At 37.7% G+C, this 22,777-nt stretch overlaps 1 protein-coding gene across 4 annotated transcripts in view; it reads left to right on the top strand.

The window, feature by feature from the left end:
* Positions 1-22,047, top strand: part of LOC139119825 (lysyl oxidase homolog 2A-like) — a 33,391-nt gene extending 11,344 nt beyond the window's left edge. For all 4 annotated transcript variants that reach the window (XM_070683736.1, XM_070683738.1, XM_070683735.1 and 1 more), the window contains exons 4-14: positions 2,534-2,730; positions 4,185-4,402; positions 5,254-5,476; positions 6,018-6,207; positions 6,602-6,774; positions 8,690-8,845; positions 10,912-11,065; positions 11,957-12,215; positions 12,449-12,701; positions 13,152-13,263; positions 20,172-22,047. In XM_070683736.1, the coding sequence (XP_070539837.1) occupies positions 2,534-2,730; positions 4,185-4,402; positions 5,254-5,476; positions 6,018-6,207; positions 6,602-6,774; positions 8,690-8,845; positions 10,912-11,065; positions 11,957-12,215; positions 12,449-12,701; positions 13,152-13,263; positions 20,172-20,185 (1,949 nt within the window). In that variant the 3' untranslated portion in view covers positions 20,186-22,047. The remainder of the gene's footprint in view (positions 1-2,533; positions 2,731-4,184; positions 4,403-5,253; positions 5,477-6,017; positions 6,208-6,601; positions 6,775-8,689; positions 8,846-10,911; positions 11,066-11,956; positions 12,216-12,448; positions 12,702-13,151; positions 13,264-20,171) is intronic.
* Positions 22,048-22,777: the final 730 nt, after the last annotated feature.

Raw genomic sequence — 22,777 nt, forward strand, 5'->3', positions numbered from 1 at the left:
ACATAACATCAGAAACGATTTTTCAGTTGAAAAATTACATTTGCTTTTGACCTTGGTCGCTGAATAGTTATTCCAGCCTTACTTGGGACTGGTCTTGTTCCGTGATCAAAACTATAGGATTTCAAGTTTTGAAAAGTTACTCTTAGAGTCCAACTTCCACTTTGGTGGTCGTTTCAAATTTACTCGTGATTTCAAATGACCCCTTGGTGAGTTTCCCAGAGTTCCACATGAACTACCAACAAGAAAAAGTCTAAAAGATATCTGAGAAGTACTAGATTAACAATATTCAGGTGTTGGTCGAATAACGTACGATTTCTACTTTAAGTTGTCGGACATTTTTAAATGAGTGGTTTCACACAATGTGGCCCTTTAAAAGCCCTTTTAAATGTGGTCTTTATTGTTCACGCTAGACTGAAACAATTCTAAAAACTTATTTAAAGCTCACCAAACTGCCTTTAATTAACTTGTTATATTCTCATGTACAAGTATCAATTGCATGTATTGGTTACCGAGTATTGCCTCCACTTTGAAGTAACAAAAAGAAAGCGGGCAACGATGTGTCGTATTCTGTTTATCATTGACACTATACAATGGTGCTAGTTTGGTGTATCAACATCTCCAATATATCACACCTATTATTCTATTTGTAATTCCATCGCTAAATTTCGTGTACTAGTAATGGGAAAGTTTGGTCGCTTTTCTACGGCTTGTTGATATTAGGAGCCCATCGATCTTACGCTGCTTTTGTTCGGTCTAAACCGAACATATCTCATTATTTTACTCGAAATTTGAGCCGAAAAGGAGTTTCAAATTCATGAAGTTTGCCGTACAGACGGTATTACTCTGTTTGTGTCTATTATATGCGTCGGCAAGGTAACTGTTGGTAATGCATTGACTTTCTCTAACGCGTCATTATAGGCAGCGATCATACACCATACCTGACCATTTGTTTTTAGAGCTCACCCCGGATGAATTGTCACCGCTGACGTCACTGGCGTTTATTGGCGATGTTAAAAAACTCAATTACTGTTCAGGGAAAACCAATAAGAATGGTCATTTGAACAATTTTGATTCAAAAACCGCAATGAAAGTAATTTACGTGCTTACAATCACGTATTGAAGCGAATGGTTAATGTGACACGTTTTACAGTGCAGTGTGTCATGGAGTGACCTACAAGTCTAACGTATTCACATAGTTAGCTAATGGATTCATGATATGGCTGACCTCTTGAGACAAATGACTACATAGAGAGTCTTAAGATGTCATAGAAGTAAAATGCATTCCAGACTTTTTCACGCCATGAAATGTTTTACATAGTAAATTACCCATGCGCATGCTCTAAATTTCCTTATATATAGTCTTCCTATCTTGAGCACTGCGATGTTTATCTATTTCACTCCTCAAATTGTTACGCGATGTCTCCCAGACCAAACTGTATCAGTACAATTTGCTTGGTAAAATACTAGGTATAAGTATACTATAAACGATGTCGACAAGTCGAAACAACTTCCCTACATTAGCATTCGCATTCGCCATTTCGTTTAAAATAAGTTATCAGTGTATTAACAACAATGGAAAACATGGAAGTCTATTTGGCATCCGGATGCTTTCAAAAGTGCACGAGGTACCTAGGCGATCGCAGGGTGAATGCATATTTCTATGAGAGGGAAAAAAATTGTGATAGAAATTTGTGTCGCATTTAACTGAAAAGCATAAGTGTTAATAATAAAATTTCATTCACAAATTGATGAGGCGGCTCAACACATGATTGTAAAGTATTGCGTTATTGACTGTTAATCTTTGCATAGTTGTCAGTTGACGCGCTTTGTCAGCTTTTCCTGGTGATCGATCAATTGGATTTCAGAACAGCGCCCCTTACGGTCATGCTTTCAAAATAAGTATTTATTAAAACTAACAGGCCTATATAAGGAATATAATTTTCTTAAAACAACATACACATGGCTGTTAGATCTGCTTATACACCGGGTAAAATCATAAAGGGGAAATGAAATGGGCAAACCTGTCGATAGGAACTTGAAGACGATGTATTGCAGTCCAAGGTCAACTAAATCGACAGGTGACATGAAAGTTTCTTAGTAACAGATGGATGGTATATTGTAACGATCAACAAAAGTAGTTTACAGATTAAAATAATTGTACAGGGATGGCATTCAACGCTAGTTGATTGCAGTGTTTGGTACTTACATTCCAGACCTATGCACCGCTTCTGTCACATGTTTCCTTGAATGCTGTTGATAATAGAGTAACTACTAACTGAGTGAATTTTATATCTTTGCCGTGCATATCAAAGACAAAATTAGAATAATAATTCTGATTATATCAATAATTTATATTCAATCAGCTACACTGCATCAGTCATATAAGTCGAAGTAGACCCATCAGTTGATCTAAAAATCCAACCACTTAAATTTTTGCAACAAACCTTAAAACAAACCTTGTGGTCATATTTTTGCATCGTATTCGCTGTTGATACGAAGATAATAAATATGAAAATATGTCATCGTCTTTCAGGTAAAATATGGCTAGACTCGCTACGATGCCTCGGTAACGAAACCAAAATCCAAGATTGTCCACATGAACCATGGGGTGACAGTGATTGCACTCATGATGAAGATATTGGCGTAAGGTGCAAGTCTTCAAAAACACCAAACTGGAACTCCGTTCAGATCGATGTGACTTACGGCAGTGGTCAAGAAAACCAAGATACGGTATGAATTCGTCATTATTTTGAGTTTTGTATTGATTTTGAAGAAATCGTGCAAGCATAGAATTGATTGGTTCGACAAATAGCACAGCTATATGACATGCCTAATCATAACTTTCTGGGTCTATAAGTGAAGCACCAAAAATGATTGAAATCTTGTCAGTGCTAATGAATAACGCCCCTCTAAATTTTGTTGAAAGCTACTTGCAAGTAGACAAAGAAATCTATAAAACGGTGGCATACTTCTGACGCTCTTTTGTTTTATCAAACAGAGCGTAGGGAACTCACTGACTTGCATTTATCTTGGTAATGTCGCCATAGTAACAAGGAGAGCCTAGTAGACCGGTGACGGGAATAATCAGAACATTGCATAACAATATATAGACCCTCGAAAACAGAGGATCTATGATAACAGTAAAGTTAGAATTAATTTAATCCTTTGAGAGCTGTAATTTTTCCCACCAAAATTTCCGCGAAACATTTTACCAATTTTTATGAATTTTTCTGTATTTTTTTGATAATTTTGGATCAAATGGACATCACATTTAATTGGTTTCAGTTTTACACCTAAATTTTGGCAAAAAATTTGAAAAAAAATGACTGGGGCACATTTTATATAGGTGACAAGAATTGACTTTGCGCTCAAAGGGTTAAGTAAAGCCCATGAGGTTCATCTTTTTGAATTTTATTTATAATCTTACTTGTATATTTAACATTACCGAGGGGTGTTTAGACAAGAATTATTCACCACTGAGTGGCTCTCAATAAAAAAGTTTGAACCAAATCAAAAACAAACGTAGCCATAAAGGATAAGTTCACATATATAGACACAGTTCTAGAATGCCTTTCTGGTAATGACTTTGGTGAAAAGTATGATATGTTCATAAAAACACGTTTCTTAAAACATATCACACTGTTTTGGCAGTCATATCAACCGCTACTTAAAATGACCTCTCAAATGTTTTCAGGATTTCACAATCACTGTGGTATGTTGCTCTTGGCATATTTACATTGACTCATTGGTCGCAGTGGTGGCCGTTATATACGTCAGAACTTAACATATACAGCATAATAACAGACCAAATACAAATCAAACCTTGGGCAAAAGACGAACAAACAGTCACTGTTATTTAAACACGTGACTTAATCATGAAAGGGTGGCATTAATCAAGAGCGATTGTGATACTTAAATCTGACAGAACCTTCCATTTGGGTTGATCTTTACATGTAATATTCGCGCTACTGTCACAATAACCGCATGAATGGAGGCGTCTTGTATAAAATCTCTTTAAGAAACGTTGCATCAGAAATCGAACAAATACGTCTTCGTTCATCCAACATTGATAAATACTATGTATCTGCTGTTGTCCATCGAATACTTGATAGAATTTTCATGTCAATCTCTTTACTCAATCTTTCTGTAAACCACTAAAACAACCAATGTATTATTAATCTCAGCCTCAACCAACGACGGAACCGATACCTCTGAGGGACATCAAGGTTAGACTTCGTGGCAAGAATACACCTCATCCCAAATCAGAAGGATACGTTGAAGTTTATCACAACAACAAATGGACTTCAATTTGTGCAGACTCCTGGGATCTCGATGATTCAAGAGTTGTTTGTGGACAACTTGGTTTCAGCCAGGCTTTACCGATAAAATATTCTGAAGTCAGGTCAGTAGGTTTGGTGAACTTGGTTGCTCTGGTCAAAACGGGGGGATTATGTATCCGGAGTTTAGTGCGCTGTTTCTGGCCTTGTATGCAGAGATACGTGTGCTACTATTGGCTTTGTTTTAATACAGAGATAAGTGTGCTTCTGCAGGGTTTGTAATCCGGAGATAAGTGTACTACTACTGGCTTTGTAATACAGAGATAGGGTGCCACTACAGGGCCTTGTTTTACACAGATAAGTGTGCTATTTCTGGCTTTGCATATATAATAGAGAGGTACGGGTGCTACTACCGGTACTGGTCTCGTAATACAGTCGCGTCTGGAACTATGCCATGAAAACTCTTTAAGCTAATGCCTATCGAGACAAGCCTTGGGTGTAATTTCACGCTGCAATACGATATCCAGAGGACCTAAAAGTTGGTTGCGACCTACATATAACTTTTTAGGGGAGAACCATTAGATTCGGGAGAGGGGGGGCTGGAGGAAATGGGTATGGCATCAATTTCCATGCCAATGTGGCAGCAAATTTTGTTTCCTTTTGTATGTCCTGCATTATTTTTTCCAGATGTGGAAGCAATGCAAATTTTTTCCGTGATTAGCAATTTTTTTAATATAAGGTTCTTGAGTTAATCAAATGTCATTGTTAACTTATGCAAATACAGATGCTCAGTGGTAACCTACATTCTCTGAACTGAAGATGAGATAAAAGTATATTTGTATATTTATATAAAATATTTGTCATCAAGTTGCAATTTGCCTTAAGGCTACAATAATTCTTTTAATGTGACTCGATTTCCGTAAATATATAATATACCAAACCTTGTTTTTGTTTGTTGTTTATTTCTTCCAAGCAGAGTTTCATCGAAGCATCGGTTGTATCATGTTTTCCTGACCAATGTCAGTTGTGTAGGTATTGAGTCAACCCTGCAAGAATGTAAGTGCTATGCAATATCCTCGGCTAAAATGTGCAAAAGTAAGATGGCGGCCGTTGCTAGGTGTGAAAGAGGAAATTTTGTGGAAGATGCAAGAGGAAAGAGGAAATCAGGCGAAGCAGCGTATCTAAGCGACGAAATATCAGTGAGTACTTTGTGGCTTGAAGAGAGTTTTATTATGTGATTTTTATTTCTTTTTATTTTTGATTCCTTTTGTCCTCCAACCAAAATTATGAACGATGACCCCTTATACCAGAGGCTGTCAAGAAAACGTTTTCTGCACTGCCAGTGTTTGTACTAATCAGACGTGTGCAATCAGCCATTTGTCTGGAAACGAAAACCTGGTTAAAAACCTGATCGATGTGCGATGTGATTCTGCAGAGCATTTTTTGGTTCAAATTTTCTTGAAGTAACAAAGGAAACTAAGATATGAACTTCACGCTATTACATAATTACTCCAATAAAGTACGAATTACACACAGACACAGACACACACATACATACATAAACATACTCATATATAAACATATATATACATAATCTCAGTGTGTAAATTCTCATAGCATACATAAGTATTTACTCACGCATACATACTCGCATATGATTGTAGTCTTACGTATAGTTTCAAGTACGTTACATAGAGCAGCAGCACTTAAATAGAGTTGTTTCCACTTTAACCTTATCAGAAAAACACAGCCGTTCGTGTACGATCTGGAGCTTCCTTTGGTAGAGGTCGTATAGAAGTGTTATACAATGGTATATGGGGCACAATATGTGGTGATCGCTGGGACATGAGGGCAGCCAATGTCGCTTGCAGGGAAATGGGATTTGGTACCGCAAAGGAGATTTTTTTAAGCGCCAAGGAATTCGGTGAAGGTAAAAGCTTTGAATTGTTGCCCCTTGCTGGAGCACTGTAACATCTAATCGAGTTATAAGTCTTTCCTTGAAAAAGAGGATTGAGAAGAGGATCAGTAGGATGGGATTTCCATTTATTATTATATTTTTTTCATTTTGATACCAATACGAAAATTCCAACATATCGGTGAATTCATGCGTTTTAATGTGTGACGTCGGCGAATTCAACACAGGGTCGCTAGGATTATACAAACACTTTTCTTTTTTTCGCGGCATTGAGTAGACTTTTTTTCAAAGTCAAATAGCACTAGCAGTAAAAGACAAATATTAAACTACATTTTAAAGAAACTGAGAGCCATTAACTTTCGGCTGATAATGATAATAGTATAAGCTTGGTTTCTTTATTTTGTGTTAGGTTCTGGCCCAGTGTGGTTAGACCAAGTCACGTGTCATGGGGACGAGTCATCAATAATGGACTGTCCCGTTCATAATTGGACTGATGGACATGCTAGTACAAGTTCATTCTGTATCCATGCCTATGATGCTGGGGTGGCGTGCCACATTCCCGAACAACGAGGAAAATTGAAGGTGATGTTGCCGTGGCGTACACATTGCCTTTTAGGAAAATCCATCTCAACCCTACCTTGCACTTGTAAAAGCCGTACTCTTATTTCACAATAACCATCACTCAATAGATATCTAACATTTTTTGAATAAATCACATTGTATTGTTGTTCACTCATTTGGTATCACAAATATTCAAATAGTTAACTAATCATTGGAGCATATATCGCTAACACTGTGCATGAAAAAAAACCCCGAGTGCAATCGTCTCTGAAAAATGGCAATTTCGCTAATGGCTGAAAAAATGATGTCCACATGAAATGCTGTGTAACATAAAGTAAAGTTGCAACGGCGGTAATGCAGACTCTCTCACTCCGATGTAAATTACAACGGTTCGATCAGTCTTCCAATTCAACCGTTGAGGGCGGCAAGAATGAAACCTTGTGCATCACAATGAAGCCAGTCGGAGTGAGAGTTTGGGAAACACTTTACAGTTTTCAACATGCTTTGCTTTTTTAGAATGACCACAAATACTTAATGCTGCAAGCAAACAATGTTTTACTGACATTTGTCAGCCATTATCTGCTGTGCCGACCTCTAGACTGCCGTGCATCCGAGTCGATTGCTATTGTAGACGCTCGCCATCACCCAATGAATGCTGCTAATATGCACAATTGCTAATAAAACACGTACCATAACACACTCTGCGTCATCCAAATCTCACACAGTGTGAAGTAACTTGCACTAATTACTCGTAGGCATGTGGTAAATATTAATAAATATTTCAAAAAGGGTTTTAACATTGATTTATCACTGATTCTTTGTATATAGAAAAATAACTTGTCGTCATCCACAAATAACAAAGAAAAAAAGAAAGCAAAAAATAAGATTCACATGCGTTAAGCCACGCCCTCCTTTGTAACACTGCTATCCAGTCATATCATTCACTATTAATAAGATCATAATTTGATAATGATAAACAATATAGTGGGTGCCGGTAGTTTGTAGTTTGAGAAACTGCAGTTCTGGATCGCTATGTCCTCACGTTGGTTTCACCACAGGCCAACTGGAAAAGAATAGTCTGAAATATGATATTTTTTCATGATTATTAAAAATAATAAGTCATAATTATGACATGGGCGGGCGGCCGCGGTGTCCAATATACTAGGAGTATATTGGACGCCCCGGCCGGGCCAATGTCATACATAACTCATACACATACAGTGCTGCTCTGCAGAAAGGAAGCTCAATCCTGGTGAAATACTAACTCGGTTATGTGATATCAATATTTGATAATTATCATTTATTATTTTTAATCATTATGAAAAGAATATCGTATTTTAGACTATTCATTTCCAATTGGGCTGTGGTTTCACCAGCCGAGGTCAGAGGTAACGATGATTGCACTTTGTTGATAGGTGGGCTGGTTACGTATAGGTAGATGAGTGGATTTGTCGATAGGTAGGTCAGTGAACAGAGGAGGGATTGAAACTGAAGGGAGAGAAGTGATTAAATATATGAAAATTAATTGTCTATATTAACAATAGAATTTCAGGAAGAAGCGACATTATCTTTTGAGCAGTACGACAAATCTAATTCTAAATTGACAGCGGGACGGTATATACCTCTTTAACGTAAAATTACAATTATTTACTTTTAGTGTCTCACATAAATTATAAACCGATACGAGGGAGGAGTGATTACAATTTGCGATAATCATTGATAATGATTGTATCGTTTAGCTTACTACCTTATCATTAACTGTCTTTGTAGTAATTTTTACAACATTAATAATGTGGCCGTTTCTCGAAAGTTCTGTTCAAGTTATAAAGGAAATCGTTTTTCTGGTGCCAGTTTTCAAAATGTAGGCTAAAATAAAAGTGAACAATTGTTCAGTTGTGTTATGGTATATGACTTTGCAAATGCATACATACTGCAGATCAGGGCGGTGGGTGGTCGGCTCGACATGGAGGGTCGTATAGAGGTACAGCATGGTAGGAAATGGGGTTCAGTTTGCAGTGAAGGCTGGGATATCCATGCTGCAGGAGTTGCGTGCAGACAACTTGGACTTGGATTTGCAATCCAAAATCTACAGGTAAGTCAACAGTTTTGAAACAGACATTCAAACATCTTCCGTTAGTTTCAATAAAAATATTATGGCATATATTAGTATAGAGCATACTCGAGGAAATTTCCAGAATTTCAAAGTTCAAATGTTCATAAATTTGCATTTGTAAGCTTTTCCGGACGACGTTGATGTTGATATGGAAATATAAGCCAGAAAAGTCTAAAGTGATGATGGAATTTGCATATTTGGTTGAAGCAACATTTGTCAAAAAATTTGTCAAATAACTTTTCAAATTTGGTTTGTAGATTCTCCGAGATGACCTCATTCGACCTTGTTCAAAATAATGATGATCTGCAAACATAATTTTTTTGGCTGGTATTCTTATTTTTGGGTTAAACAATACTTTTCTCCAATAGAACATTTCATACACATTTCAGATTTTTATATGTAATTCTAAGGCATAAGTGAAAGTTTATTTGGACAAATAACAACACAAATTTGCATATGAATGATTCTATGATTCTCACTTTGATTAAAAAATATCTATTGCTGTGAAAACACTTGTCCGATTGCTCTCAAATTGGATTTAGCATCATCCAGTCAGCACGGCTTGGTTTGGTCGGTGTAGCACAGTCGTTGTTTCAAGAGAGGGTCTTGGCCTGAAGAAACACGTGAACCTTGGCTAGCGATCGAAGTTATGAATTTAGTAAACTCAATTCAGCAGTGATTTAATGGGAGCACAGAGTCCTTGACGCTATTTCCGTGTGTCATAGTTATTCTCGAATGGATGTTTGGAAAAGAGATTACTTTTGAATTATAAACATACGAGAACAATAATGACTATAGTTTGCCTTGGGGTCTATCAGTCACTCTAAAATCTAGGCTTTAATTGAAAGTAATAAAACTCTATACTATAGCACCCTTTCACAGCTGTAACTTACATGTATCATGTACTTTCAAGTACGTAAATTTGTGTTCAATCTGAAAACTTCAGTTTCTTATTCTACTGTCAAATATCATTTCGAATTATCAATTACAACCTTTTAAGTGTTGTGTCCACGTTACTAGTGGAAACTAACTTCTACTTGGGACGATAATTCACATATCAATAACAATTGATATTGTGTGCAATGTACTTGTTAGGAAAAGCTTATACTCTTTATGATCTGTGTTCTTTTGGCAGTAGGAAAGGGGAAATTTATTTGCATTCTATCGTACATTAAGAGCGATTTTTCGATAGAATTTTCTCCAACGGAAAAGTTGGAAAGTTAATTTTGCAAAAACTGCATTTGATTTTACAGTTTTGCAATATTGACAATTCATCACTCTGCTTTGTAAGGTCAGTGTAACACCTGCTTTGTAAGGTCAGTGTAACACCCTGCTTTGTAAGGTCAGTGTAACACCCTGCTTTGTAAGGTCAGTGTAACACCCTGCTTTGTAAGGTTAGTGTAACACCCTGCTTTGTAAGGTCAGTGTAACACCCTGCTTTGTAAGGTCAGTGTAACACCCTGCTTTGTAAGGTCGTGTAACACCCTGCTTTGTAAGGTCAGTGTAACACCCTGCTTTGTAAGGTCAGTGTAACACCCTGCTTTGTAAGGTCAGTGTAACACCCTGCTTTGTAAGGTCAGTGTAACACCCTGCTTTGTAAGGTCAGTGTAACACCCTGCTTTGTAAGGTCAGTGTAACACCCTGCTTTGTAAGGTCAGTGTAACACCCTGCTTTGTAAGGTCAGTGTAACACCCTGCTTTTTAAGGTCAGTGTAACACCCTGCTTTGTAAGGTCAGTGTAACACCCTGCTTTGTAAGGTCAGTGTAACACCCTGCTTTGTAAGGTCAGTGTAACACCCTGCTTTGTAAGGTCAGTGTAACACCCTGCTTTGTAAGGTCAGTGTAACACCCTGCTTTGTAAGGTCAGTGTAACACCCTGCTTTGTAAGGTCAGTGTAACACCCTGCGGGAATAACACCCTTTGCTAGCAAAGCTGATGACACTGTTACAGATAAGTAATTGCTTGTTATAAAGGTGAACACTCATGCCAAAAGAAACATGTCAGATTCTTCCAGAAAGTCTACAACCTTTTGTGTTTTGTCACCAGGAAGTTACATATTTTGGTGGTTTGAACGTGCCCATTATCATGAGTGGGGTCAAGTGTCGTGGCGATGAACTCTCTTTAAACCAGTGTAAACACGATGGTTGGAACAACGTCAAGTGCCGTGATTACGCCATCGCTGGAGTCGTATGTACCCACAGTAAGCACTCTTTATCGTTCTTTCCAGATTTCAGATGGCATCATGACATCATTCGTTCACAAGATTGTTTATGTTTCAGCAAAGTTGAACAACAATAGCAAACAGAAGGGTCAGCATCTGCGTGTTTTAGTTTATTTTCCTTTTAGTCACTTTTGTTCCTACAGATGTATTTTAGCAAAACAAAATATATGTATAACGTGCAAACAAGGGGGAGTTATTCTTTTGTGAAAAATATTTCACAGTCATCAAACTTGAGAAATTTATGTGTTCATAGTCTGTGCGGAATTATTTGACCCAAGTGTTTAACTTTTGATGGTGAGTGTGGATTTGTTCACAAATAAGGGGAACTCAGTACAGCTATTCATAATAAATGTGGATTTTGGTAACAATGTCATAATTGTGTTCTTTGAATCGATTTCATCGTTTTGTTTTTGAAAACAAGCACATTTTCTTCTTCCTATCCGTAAGTATGTTGAAACAATGGGTATTCGTCTTGTTAAGACAATGCATCGTGTAAATTCTGCGATGTAATCGTTGACAAATGAAATCTCGTCTAAATTCAGTCTTCAACAACAGCATTAGACATTACACACAGGCTGCTTTGATCAACTGAACACTAATTATTTCGACACACTTTTGGCAATAAAACGAATTTATGTTGTTACAGTACAAACAGAACAAATCTTGATGAAAAATGCACTAAATTTTTCAGCTATAGAGGTAACAAGAAATCTTTCCACGTGTTGAAGATGCCAATTACGCGAGACGCGATTTAAACATATTTCAAAAATCCAGTTTTATAACAGTATTTTAATTTTTCGCTCAGTAGAAAGGACTTCTTCACCATAGCTAGGTGTATTATAATTGACATGTCTTTGCTCTGTCCGACAGAACTCCCTGACTTAGTTGCCGATATTCGTCTAATTGAGTCAAGCGCCTATCTTGAAGATCGACCACTACCCATGCTACAATGCGCCATGGAGGAGCACTGCGTGTCAAGTTCTGCATATGATATTATTCCAGGCTCAAGAGACTACGCTTATGGTCGAAGGCGATTACTTAGATTTTCAAGCAGTATTTACAACCGTGGTACAACAGATTTTAGACCTGATGTGCATAAATCGTTCTGGGAATGGCATCAATGTCATCAGTAAGTTCATTGCTTATTCTTTCCCCCGAAATATCGCAGGCCACAATTGTTCCGCACTAAATGCATACGTGATCACTTATATAGAGCCACGATTTTGTGGAAATGTGATGGATTTTCACTGCATGTGTCATTACCGGTTAGAAAAACAGAAGTCTTAAGCCAGTCTTTATCAGTTTGAGATCACATCAAATTTGTTGTAAATCAATCAAATCTCCAAAACTTTCCCTCTTCAGACATCATCACAGCATGGAAGTATTCGCATCCTACGATATCGTCGACTCGGATGGCAACAAAACTGCTGAAGGTCACAAGGCTAGCTTCTGTCTTGAAGATTCACATTGTGATCCAGGTGTATCTCAACGCTACAAATGCGAAAACTACGGTGATCAAGGCATATCTGTCAACTGTGCCGACGAATATAAACACAGCATTGACTGTCAGTGGATAGATATAACAGATATGCCACATGGAAATTATTTATTCAGGGTAAGATTATGAGAGATACCGCCGACTATTTTATGTCATAAATTATTCACTGATTTTTCTTGCTAGTCAAAATATTATCTTTAAAGCAATCTTTTCATAACGTTGTTAACGTTGTCAATCGCAACCAATTATAAGCGTGCCAAGCCAAATAAATTTAGATGCAGATTTTCGTACCTTTTCTGGATATACAAATTATTATTCAACGAAAGTTTGGAAGATCTCGTTTATTTTAAGAAGAAAACAAATTCTATAACTAAGCTCGCTGAATTTCCCGCGTGTTCCAACCCACAGAGGCATTCTCCAGTGAGTAGATGTTAGTCAAACCAACTCTCGACTTTCACATGGTTTTGCAATATTTTGGGCTGTTGTTCAATAATGATCTAGATTTTCATGAAACTAACAATTTTTGGTGAATTTTTCCTTGAACATTTTTTTCTATTTTTTCCGTAGCTCCATGTTAATCCGCAATTTCGAGTAGCAGAAAGTGATTTCAAAAACAACGAAGTGATCTGTAACTTGAGCTTCAATGGCTATCAAGCTGAAATGTGGCAGTGCAGATTTGGTAAGTAGAGGGCGCGCTACAATTTTTTTGACCTTGTGTACACGGAGACAGCCGTATGTTCTCCGGGTATGTTTTAAAAGGTTTTAAAGATGACAGGTGCCCAAATTTTGGAATATTTTCAAATATTTAGAGTTTATATTACTAAAGTTTTAAGTCTTGTGACCGCGATGTCTGGATAAACAGTCCATTCAATGGGCCTACACATAGACTACACATCTCCAGTCTTATCTCTTACAACTGTACGAACTTAAAATACCCATGCTAGTACACAGAACTGATGATTTTATGTAAGGAAATGGGGAGTATTCTAGAGTTGGGTTCATTTTGAAGGTGTTATCAGATATTCAATTACTATCTTATGACGTAATTTGGTTCGCTTCGATTATTATGGATGTTTAATTTATTTTCGTCTACAAAACTTCAATTCACCAATGAAATCAGTGCCTTATGTAATATTATTGCAATAAGATTGCCTCAGTAACCTTGCATGTAAAATGTGTTTATATAGTCCGAACACCTTACTCAACCATGAAAACAACATTTAACTTTCAAATGGAGCGGACTTATCTTGTGCTTGTGTACGTTTGATTCGAAAACTGATTACTAGTATCTACGAAACATCCCCATTCAATTATTTTACAAGATTACTTGGAATGGATGAAATGTTAGGCCATGGAGAACGTAAGGGCACAGGCGGCCCAGACACTATTAATGAGCTTATTATTGAGTTTTTCTCAGTTTTCTCTATCAGTTCCTCTTCTTTTCTTCATGCTCTGACTGATCGTAGTAGGCCTAAATAAAATAAATGACTATCCCTAGCCTCTTGACTCTTTATTTATTTTACACCCCATTACAAGGATGTTTATCTCTCATATACACACATCTTGTAATTAATTAGTCAACACAACTAATTATGCTAATCCGTGGATTTATCAGGGATTTTATGGGTTGGTCAACATCTTTAAAGATAGGAAAGGTTACTAAAACTATTACTTCGTTCATACAGGCAAAAATTGAAACGTTTCAGCGACTTTATTTGTGATTTGTAAACACAGGGGATTAATAGTTTGGGTCCGCTCGTGTCCATACTCACAAAATTAAGCCATTGTTTTGATATTTAAGACGTCTTAATGCGCCCTCTCGAGTTCAAAAGGTGTGTATGGCCAAGCATACTGCAAAACAAGATGGCTGAAACGAACGACGTCGTACTGGCTGTAAAGAATGTGAAAGAGGCTCCCCACCGAACTATCCAAAATGTTTTTGTGTCGAGTTTGTGTTTTATTCGTTTCTAAATTATGTTCCTACATTCTTATCCGATTGTTTGTGTTAATAAAAATGTTTGTTTCGCCTCGCCACAAGCTTTCCTCACACAAACAAAACATTACCGTCCACACTAATCCAACCTACAAATATCCGAGGCGAAACAAACATTTTTATTAACACAAACAATCGGATAAGAATGTAGGAACACATTTTAAAACGAATCAAACACAAACTTAATGACTCAATCGAATATTTTTGTTCCCAATTAATAAATCATATAGACAATCTCAATTCTCGGTTTATGGCAATTTTTGTCGACTGATAAAAGTCTTTTCATCTTCAACATTCCATTCTAATTTCACCTACGGTATATAATATCCTAACCTCCTGTGACTTTCCTTCTAAACGTTGATTTGCCTTGTGCACCAAGAGATGCTGTATTTTATGCCAAACGATGAAAAAATATGTGAAGAAATAACCATGTATCAGTCAGTACGGCAGGCGAAACCCGGACGGCCATACCGATTGGAGACAGAGCAGAGTAGATCGAAACGCAAACGGGGTGTTATTACAGGAAAGGCGGTGACTTATTTTACAGCTGAATAAAATGTGGTCTCTGGTTGTATAAGTCTGTTGATCGAAATATATATTTTGTTCCCAGTTGATTAATCATGGGGGATGGCAGTCTCGATCTCCCCTTTATGGTTCGATATTTACTGACTCGTTCCCTCTCATTTTTGTCAATCAATGAAAGCATTTCGTCTTCCATATTCAATATTACTTTGACCGATGTTACATCCTGACCTATACTGTCATTAGTTTTGACCAACGTACAAAGATATTGCCCATGCGTCCGGCTGATGAGATGTTTTGCAAAACGGTGAAGAAATGGGGCCCGGGAGACATCGATGTCAGTCTTTCCGGACTGTTTACATGTAGCTAATAGGGGATATCAAAGGAGATGAATCAGTTAGTTGAATAAAACATAACTTTTCGGACTTATTTTATGTCAATTTTGTCAATGTCGGACTTTTGATTCAAGAGAAACCAGAATCACCTACAGAGATGTCTGTATTAAACACGACGAACAATTGGGAATAGTTTGTTATGCTACTGTCGGTCTCAGTCGTGGTGTCTCTCCCATAAAATTTCGAAGCTATAGGTCTACACTTGTCGTTTCGATTCACAGGTAGCGGTACACCGATGACCAGATATTGTACTGTTCTTAAAACTAGTCTAAGCAATTTTACGACACTGCACTATTTGCCATCGTGTCTCCCCGTGAACGTCCTTGAATCTATGGACGTGACCATTGTTTTACTGCGCCCATTAGAGTGTAACCCCTGTTCGTTACCAGCAGAATACTTTTTAAAGTTCTGTACATCAGTGTACACTGTGTGTATAAGCCCTAAACCTAGTTTAATTCAATTATGGAAAGGTATTAAAGAATAAAGGGTCGTTACAGTTGCTAAAATTGCGAGAAAACGGCACTTTTTACTCAAATAGTCCTATTCACAAGCTCTATTGTTTTAAATCACGTCCATGGTGTGCAGTTGATTTTCATTCTTTCGTGCAATTTCATTCGCTTGAAGCAATTATCCTTTCATTTGACTGCTCTGTGGGACTCTTCTGAATATGTGTTTTGGATAAAAAGAACTCTACAGTGAAAGACATAAACTTCGACGGTGATAGGTATACAATATCGGTTCTCGACGGTGATAGGTATACAATATCGGTTCGATGTGTGAAGATATACAGATTACAAGTTATTTTAGAAGTTCTCAAAACCAGTTCTGCGCGCCACTTATTGATAATTTCTTCTTGTGAACGTCCTTGAATCCGTGACCGCGACCATTGTTTTCGAAGTGTTCGACGGTGGATGATCGGTAGATTAATGAAGATATATGTTACTGAACTATCGTGTGATTGTTTAATAGCATGGTTAGGTAATAGACGGTGTAGTCTGTAGAGGCGATACGGCGAAATTCCACGGCCCAAGGGAGCGTACATCGCATGGTTTCTTACAACGAACCATAGACAGAGCCGTCGGTTTCCATAGCTACTACAGTGTTCTCCCTAGGCCCTTCAAGCATCACGTCTCCGTGACGCTTGCCTTGATTGCCGTGACGCTTGCTACAATGCCGTGACGCTTCAGATTTTTCCCGACACCCTTGATTGACAGCCCCACTTGACAGCTCAGTGTATTCATTGGCATGGGACATCTGCCAAAACTAGCCTTATCAACATCGTTTTTAGTCCTGAATAGACTTTTTCATGTCGATTGACGGGTTTACATTAATCAATTGACACGTACATAGGTGTTGAAAAACACCGGACGAGCAGCACATCGGTGTGGCCGTGACTTTGATCATGTTGGTTGAGCGCCGTGTTAATGGCCGTTTATCGTGGGAGAATTTACAGTGACGTAGACGCCGTGAAAATGCTGGTGGTCAAAGCTATCGGACAAAATAGCGACCCTCAAAAAAGGTTTGTAAGGCGTCTATATCTGATGACGGTTTGTTTACATGAAATCTCCATGGCAGCATTGCGAATGTAAATTTGTATTTTAATTATTTTTCTGTTCTTGTTGTTGAGACAAACGGTGAAAGTATCAGAGCAAGCAAACGGTAAAGTTCGTGGGCTGCAACGTTACGTGTACGTCATATTACGCTACGCTGACTTGACCTAGTTTCGCGATGTTGGGGTCACTGTCATTTTACAAGTTTTTTTTTGGCTAATTCCGCAATCGTTCTTTTGCATTCTTGTCATCTTTTTTTTTATTTCGCACAAAGTTTTTAAAAAACATGAGTTTGGATTAACTTTTTGGTCGCGAAATGATGTCTACTGTGCCATGTGACGTAAACAGGTCGGGCGATTTCCAAGATGGCGGTCGATGTGTGGGCTTTGAGCGTTTCGCGCTGTTTTCAAGTTCAGGTCTCGTTTCAGGTTCGCTAAGGAGGCAAGTTATTAAAACGACAGGTGTTTCATGATTTTGGTGACGATCATCCGTGTAAATACGTCTGAATTTTCTGTTATGGTAAACCGTAACAGTTCCTCTATTCATGGGGACCGTGACTGTAATGTGTTATATGTGCTCAAAAACTCGCTGGGGTACACAGCCCTGATTGTGTGGCTTCGTTGCTCTGTATAATTTCGTAAACAAGTGACGCAATGTTTCATCGCAAATGTTTCTCCATGCAAGGAGAGTACGAGTTGAATTTTTACAACTGAAGTTGGACTGTTGTATGAATTAATTTCAGTTCATGGTGCCCCTGATATGTATGTTCATGCAGCAGTGTGTAAGTGAAATAAAAGGCATATTAAATGACTACAATTTGCAGTGACTGTTTTTATGTGTGTATGTATTTAAATATATGTTAATGTATGCATATTAATTATGTAAATTTTATGCAAATTTCCGACATGCTTGCCCTTGATCCTAGGGAGAACACTGCTACTACGTGAAATCCGGCCTCACCGATGTCCCGGGCCGATGTCCCTGTCCTGATTCGGAGAACAACTTTCAAGCTGCGTGTTGAGGTTCAGATGTCCGATTTTTTCATATTCAAAGGCTTATTGATTTACAGAGAACGCCCGTCTTGTCTTTAGCTTTAACTTAGCGCAAGATGGCAATTGAAAATTCAAAGCCAAATAGCCAGTGGGAAAAAAATAGACGACTCGCTCTCACCAGCGGTCGAGGTCGCAATGAAAAAAAATCGAAGTCTCTGAAATCGGTATCATTGCTCCGCCATGTTTATTGTTGGTTGTACGGCCAGTTTAAAGTCACAGACTTTCTTCAAGGTAAAGTTCATATAATTGCCATACCGCGAAGTTCCCTGTGCATTTCAATATGTCTATTTGGAAGCAAAAGCGCCACGGACATTCGATCGATGGTGATGAACTTTCTCCAGGGCGTGACATGTCACCAGTTACGAACTTTACCGGTTTTCGATACGAAATATGCAATATATTATCAGCGTTGTTCACGTTGTGTTTTGAGTTTGATATGGAATATAACAGGAAAACACTAACAATTAGAGTGACGATAGAGACCATGCCCGATACGGAAAATTGACATCAACTACTTGCAATGAGCAGTGACCTGAAACTTCAGACTGATATATAAATGTCGACAATATAAACATTGAAATGCCGGAGAGAGAGAGGGAGAGAGAGGTTTACGCGGTCGCGAACTGATTATACTCTTTCGGATATGACTTCGGTGTAGACGATACACAGACATCGAAAATGTACACCTACTTTCCAGAAATTCGACTAATCTTATAATAAAGAGTGGAACAAATCCAAAAGTGTTGGTGGAAGTAAATCTTCAGATGTTGGTTTTCTAAAGTTAGATAATACTTACAGAATATGGTCGTCATAGTCTTCTTTTAAAAACTATTATCTTCAACACCACGTTTCTTATGATCGGTGATGTCATTTTTATTATTTTTACAAACTTTCAATGCATCAAACGCTATAAGACTATCTCATCTGCCTGTCAAGGAGTTACAATATATTTCCAAGGGCTGGCACACCATGTCAACTTACGTGTCGTCCGTCGAGCTGCCGGTGGCAGTCTCACAGATTGTTCCGTTTGTAATCGCGGCCACTTTGATTTTGATGTGACACCAACGTGCGTTTGAGTTTTTTTTTGTTACGAAATTTGTCGACCTCACAAAATTTCACAGTCCATGCTTTGAAGCAGTCTCAACATGGCAAACATGTCTCGCTTAAATTTCATCCTCGTCGTTCCAAATTAAATTCGACCACTAAATTATTTCGGCAGTTTTAATTTCCTATTAATTCGACGTTTTTCAAATCGTAATGAATTTTTTCTAGTCGAATTGATAGGGTTTTTGGTAGCAAGCTTATCTCTTCGTCGGACCAGTATACCGCGAGATGTAGTACTGTGTTCGGCAGCCATGGCGAAAGTGAATATTGTATATTGGTTGTTGTTTGTTTTATGTTACAAATACCTGTCGCGTGAGGGCGTTTGAAACGCTTCTGAAGCGGCTCAGTCTGTCCACACAGCGATTTGCGGATAGAGTTAATCCCTACAACGGCTCTGGTCGGGCCGACTAAACCGTCTCAAATCTGAAACGCTTCAGAACCATTTCGGAGTGTCCACACATAACTTTCTGTGTCAGTATTGGCCCAGAACCGTTTCAGAGACGTTTCAATGGCCTGTGTATGAACGGCATATATACATCTTTATCTTTGCAATGTTTACCAACCCTTGATAAGTCATGGATTAGCATAATTTGTTGTGATGACTAATTAATTATAAGATGTGTATATGAGAGATAAACGTCCTTGTAATGGGGTGTAAAATGAATATAGAGTCAAAAGGCTAGGTTAGGTTATATAACCGTTATTTTATTTAGTCAGAGCATGAAGACACAGTCCCTCTATCCATAGATGGACTGTGATGAAGAAAAGGAGAGGAACTGATAGAGAAAACAGTGAGAAAAACTCAATAATAGGCTCATTAATAGTGTCTGGGCCGCCTGTGGTAAGGGCCGTATATTGCACATCACAAAGAATATGTCCACGTTTCGAAAGCAATCACGATGCATACATGACAGGTTGCCTTACCATATAGTTTCACAGAATAAATGGAAACTCTTTTGTTTTTATTTCAGCGGAGGACGACTAGAAACCACAGATTGACTGAAAAAATAAACAAGATTAGAAAGAATATAAAATATGACGCATGAGATTTTATATGATATATATATTTTTAAATGAGTCTCCTTGTTTGTAGAAATAAAGTCATAAAAATATCTTCACTATGGTGCTTTTACCCACTGAAATAATTTCATTTAGGTAAATGAATGTTTTATTGACATCTTATTCAAAAGCCGTGTTAGGGAAAGACGAGTACAGAAACTCGTTGAAAACACTGGAGAACTAAACGTCAACCATCGTTCTGTTGTGAGAAATCACTTTAAAAAGTGGATACGAAAACAAGGTTCATTTGGTACTTTTGTGGAAAAGCAACGATTTAGTTTTCTCAGATAATTAATATGTGTAATGGTGGACAATTCAAATCTTAAATGAGTACTCTCTGTTTAAAGTTCCCTCAATGGAGAAAGCTAGTAAACGTACTGAGTTCCTGATTCGTTGGACTTTTCGACATGAGGACGGCTCTGATTCATTTTTATAAATGACGGCATAAATAGCTACATATCACAAGTTATGTCATCATGAAATAATTTATTGTCCATAGTTCAATCAATTTCTTCACTGTGTTATTGATCATAATTACCGGTACCTATTTATACTGACTTCCTGTATCCTGTGTGAGTATATATACGACTGAAGGATAATCATTGTTCCTATGACAACTGTTATTTGTAAACCATCGATGTTGGGATACGTGGTCAGGATGTTTATTTTGCGCGTTTCAAATTGAGACATTTTTTTTATCTTGCACGGCTTGCACACAATATTTTCGTATATTTATTCACTTTTATCGGCCTACCTTCATGTGAATATTTGCACAAATCAGAATAACTACAATTTTTTAGCTATTGGATTTTTTCATTTTTGTCCACCCTTACCAAGATCTAGTGTTCCACCCCTTATTCAAAATGTTTTGACAGCACTTGTAGATTGACGTCGAAAGTTGAAATCTTGTTACAGCGAGACTAGCATCAACAATTTAAGGATAAACAGATCATTTTGCGAGGCTCTTTCCAGATGTATCGATAACGGAATGTTCACGTGTTATTATTTTGGTCGTCTGATAATATATTAAGTCGAATTGTCGTGAGTCAGTTTATTCAGTGTTTTCTCTCCTGTTATGTATACGTTTTAAGATAATTAGGCTGAACGTTAATGGCACTCACTCAGTCTTATTTGTTAAGTGTTACGACTGTATTTCAAGCACTGCTTCTAGAACTTAAGGTAGTATGCACCTCGAAAATGAAAGACTTTTGTTCAAGCTTTCTTCAACGAGACGTTCAACCACTCTCTTACCGAATCAAACACACACACACACACACACACACACACACACACACACACACACACACACACACACACACACACAAATCAGGGGTCACCGTGAAAAGTTTGGTCCTAGACAAACAAATTACCAATCATTTACTGATATTTGAAATTCAAAATGGTCGCCATACGTGTGTTCACTTTGTGGGAAAAGTATAATTTTGATTTTCGAAAGATGATGAAATGTTTCTTACTCCCAGAGCTTTAAAATGAGCCCTTACAAGTGGTAATCCAGAAGAGTTTTGGAAAAAAATTGAGTCTGAATGTCTATCCCCGAGGTTCATACTACCTTAAGACATGTTTACTTTAATAGCTTACACTCATTTGTTCGTTTGTACATTTACAATTATAATACGAGTAATTGCGATGTAATGTTATATCTTGCACTGCCCTAAATGTCACACATTTTGGAAACGGTCGTTTTGAAAGATCTTGTTGTGTAGCAACACAATACTTATTCACATTTTCTATCAAACACAGTAAGTTAATAAAATCGGTGTCATCTTCCTTGGTTTGTATGTGTTTTACTATTCAGGATGTAGGTAAACATCTTGTCATGCCGATAATTCGTCTTTTCTGGGATTTGAAAAGTTCATTCCAGATTCTTCCCATAGAGTTCTTTGATGAATCGATGGCCTTTGATTGTTATACTAACCATAAGCAACAAAGTGTGAACTCATACGGTAATTATGTTGTTCACACATAGAGCCGGCGTATAAAAGTTCTTAATGTTGTTGGAGTTCTCACTACGCAAACTTCACGAGATGCTAAATGATAATTGAACGCTAGCTTTGAAGTAAATTCTCTGTGACACTTTGAAGAAAGATGATGGGAGGTTAGTGGCTTACTTCGGCTTTGTTCTTTCAAAATTGAATCATTATAAATCTTATTTCATGATGGACAAGTCAAATACTGATGACAAATTAATGCACCATTAGTAAGTCATTGACTAATACTCGGCATGACGTTTTATGCAAATCTGCTTGTAAATTGAAGGCTGGGATAGGAGGCCATCACATACCTAGGCCATGACTCTTAAAGAAAGGTCGTTTGGACGACGGCCAGTGCGGTGTTCCATTTATATAATAGACAGGTTTGGCTACACGTTTTACGGGAACATGAACACGTAACGTCACGAATTTCTGCGTTGATGTCATCGACTTGTGCGTACGTTCTCCACGTACATGGTTGTCTATGATGAAACTATGAATAAATTTTATCATTACAAAAGAGGGAA

Source organism: Ptychodera flava, chromosome 20 (assembly GCF_041260155.1).
Source record: "Ptychodera flava strain L36383 chromosome 20, AS_Pfla_20210202, whole genome shotgun sequence".
In the NCBI taxonomy this organism is placed as follows: domain Eukaryota; kingdom Metazoa; phylum Hemichordata; class Enteropneusta; family Ptychoderidae; genus Ptychodera; species Ptychodera flava.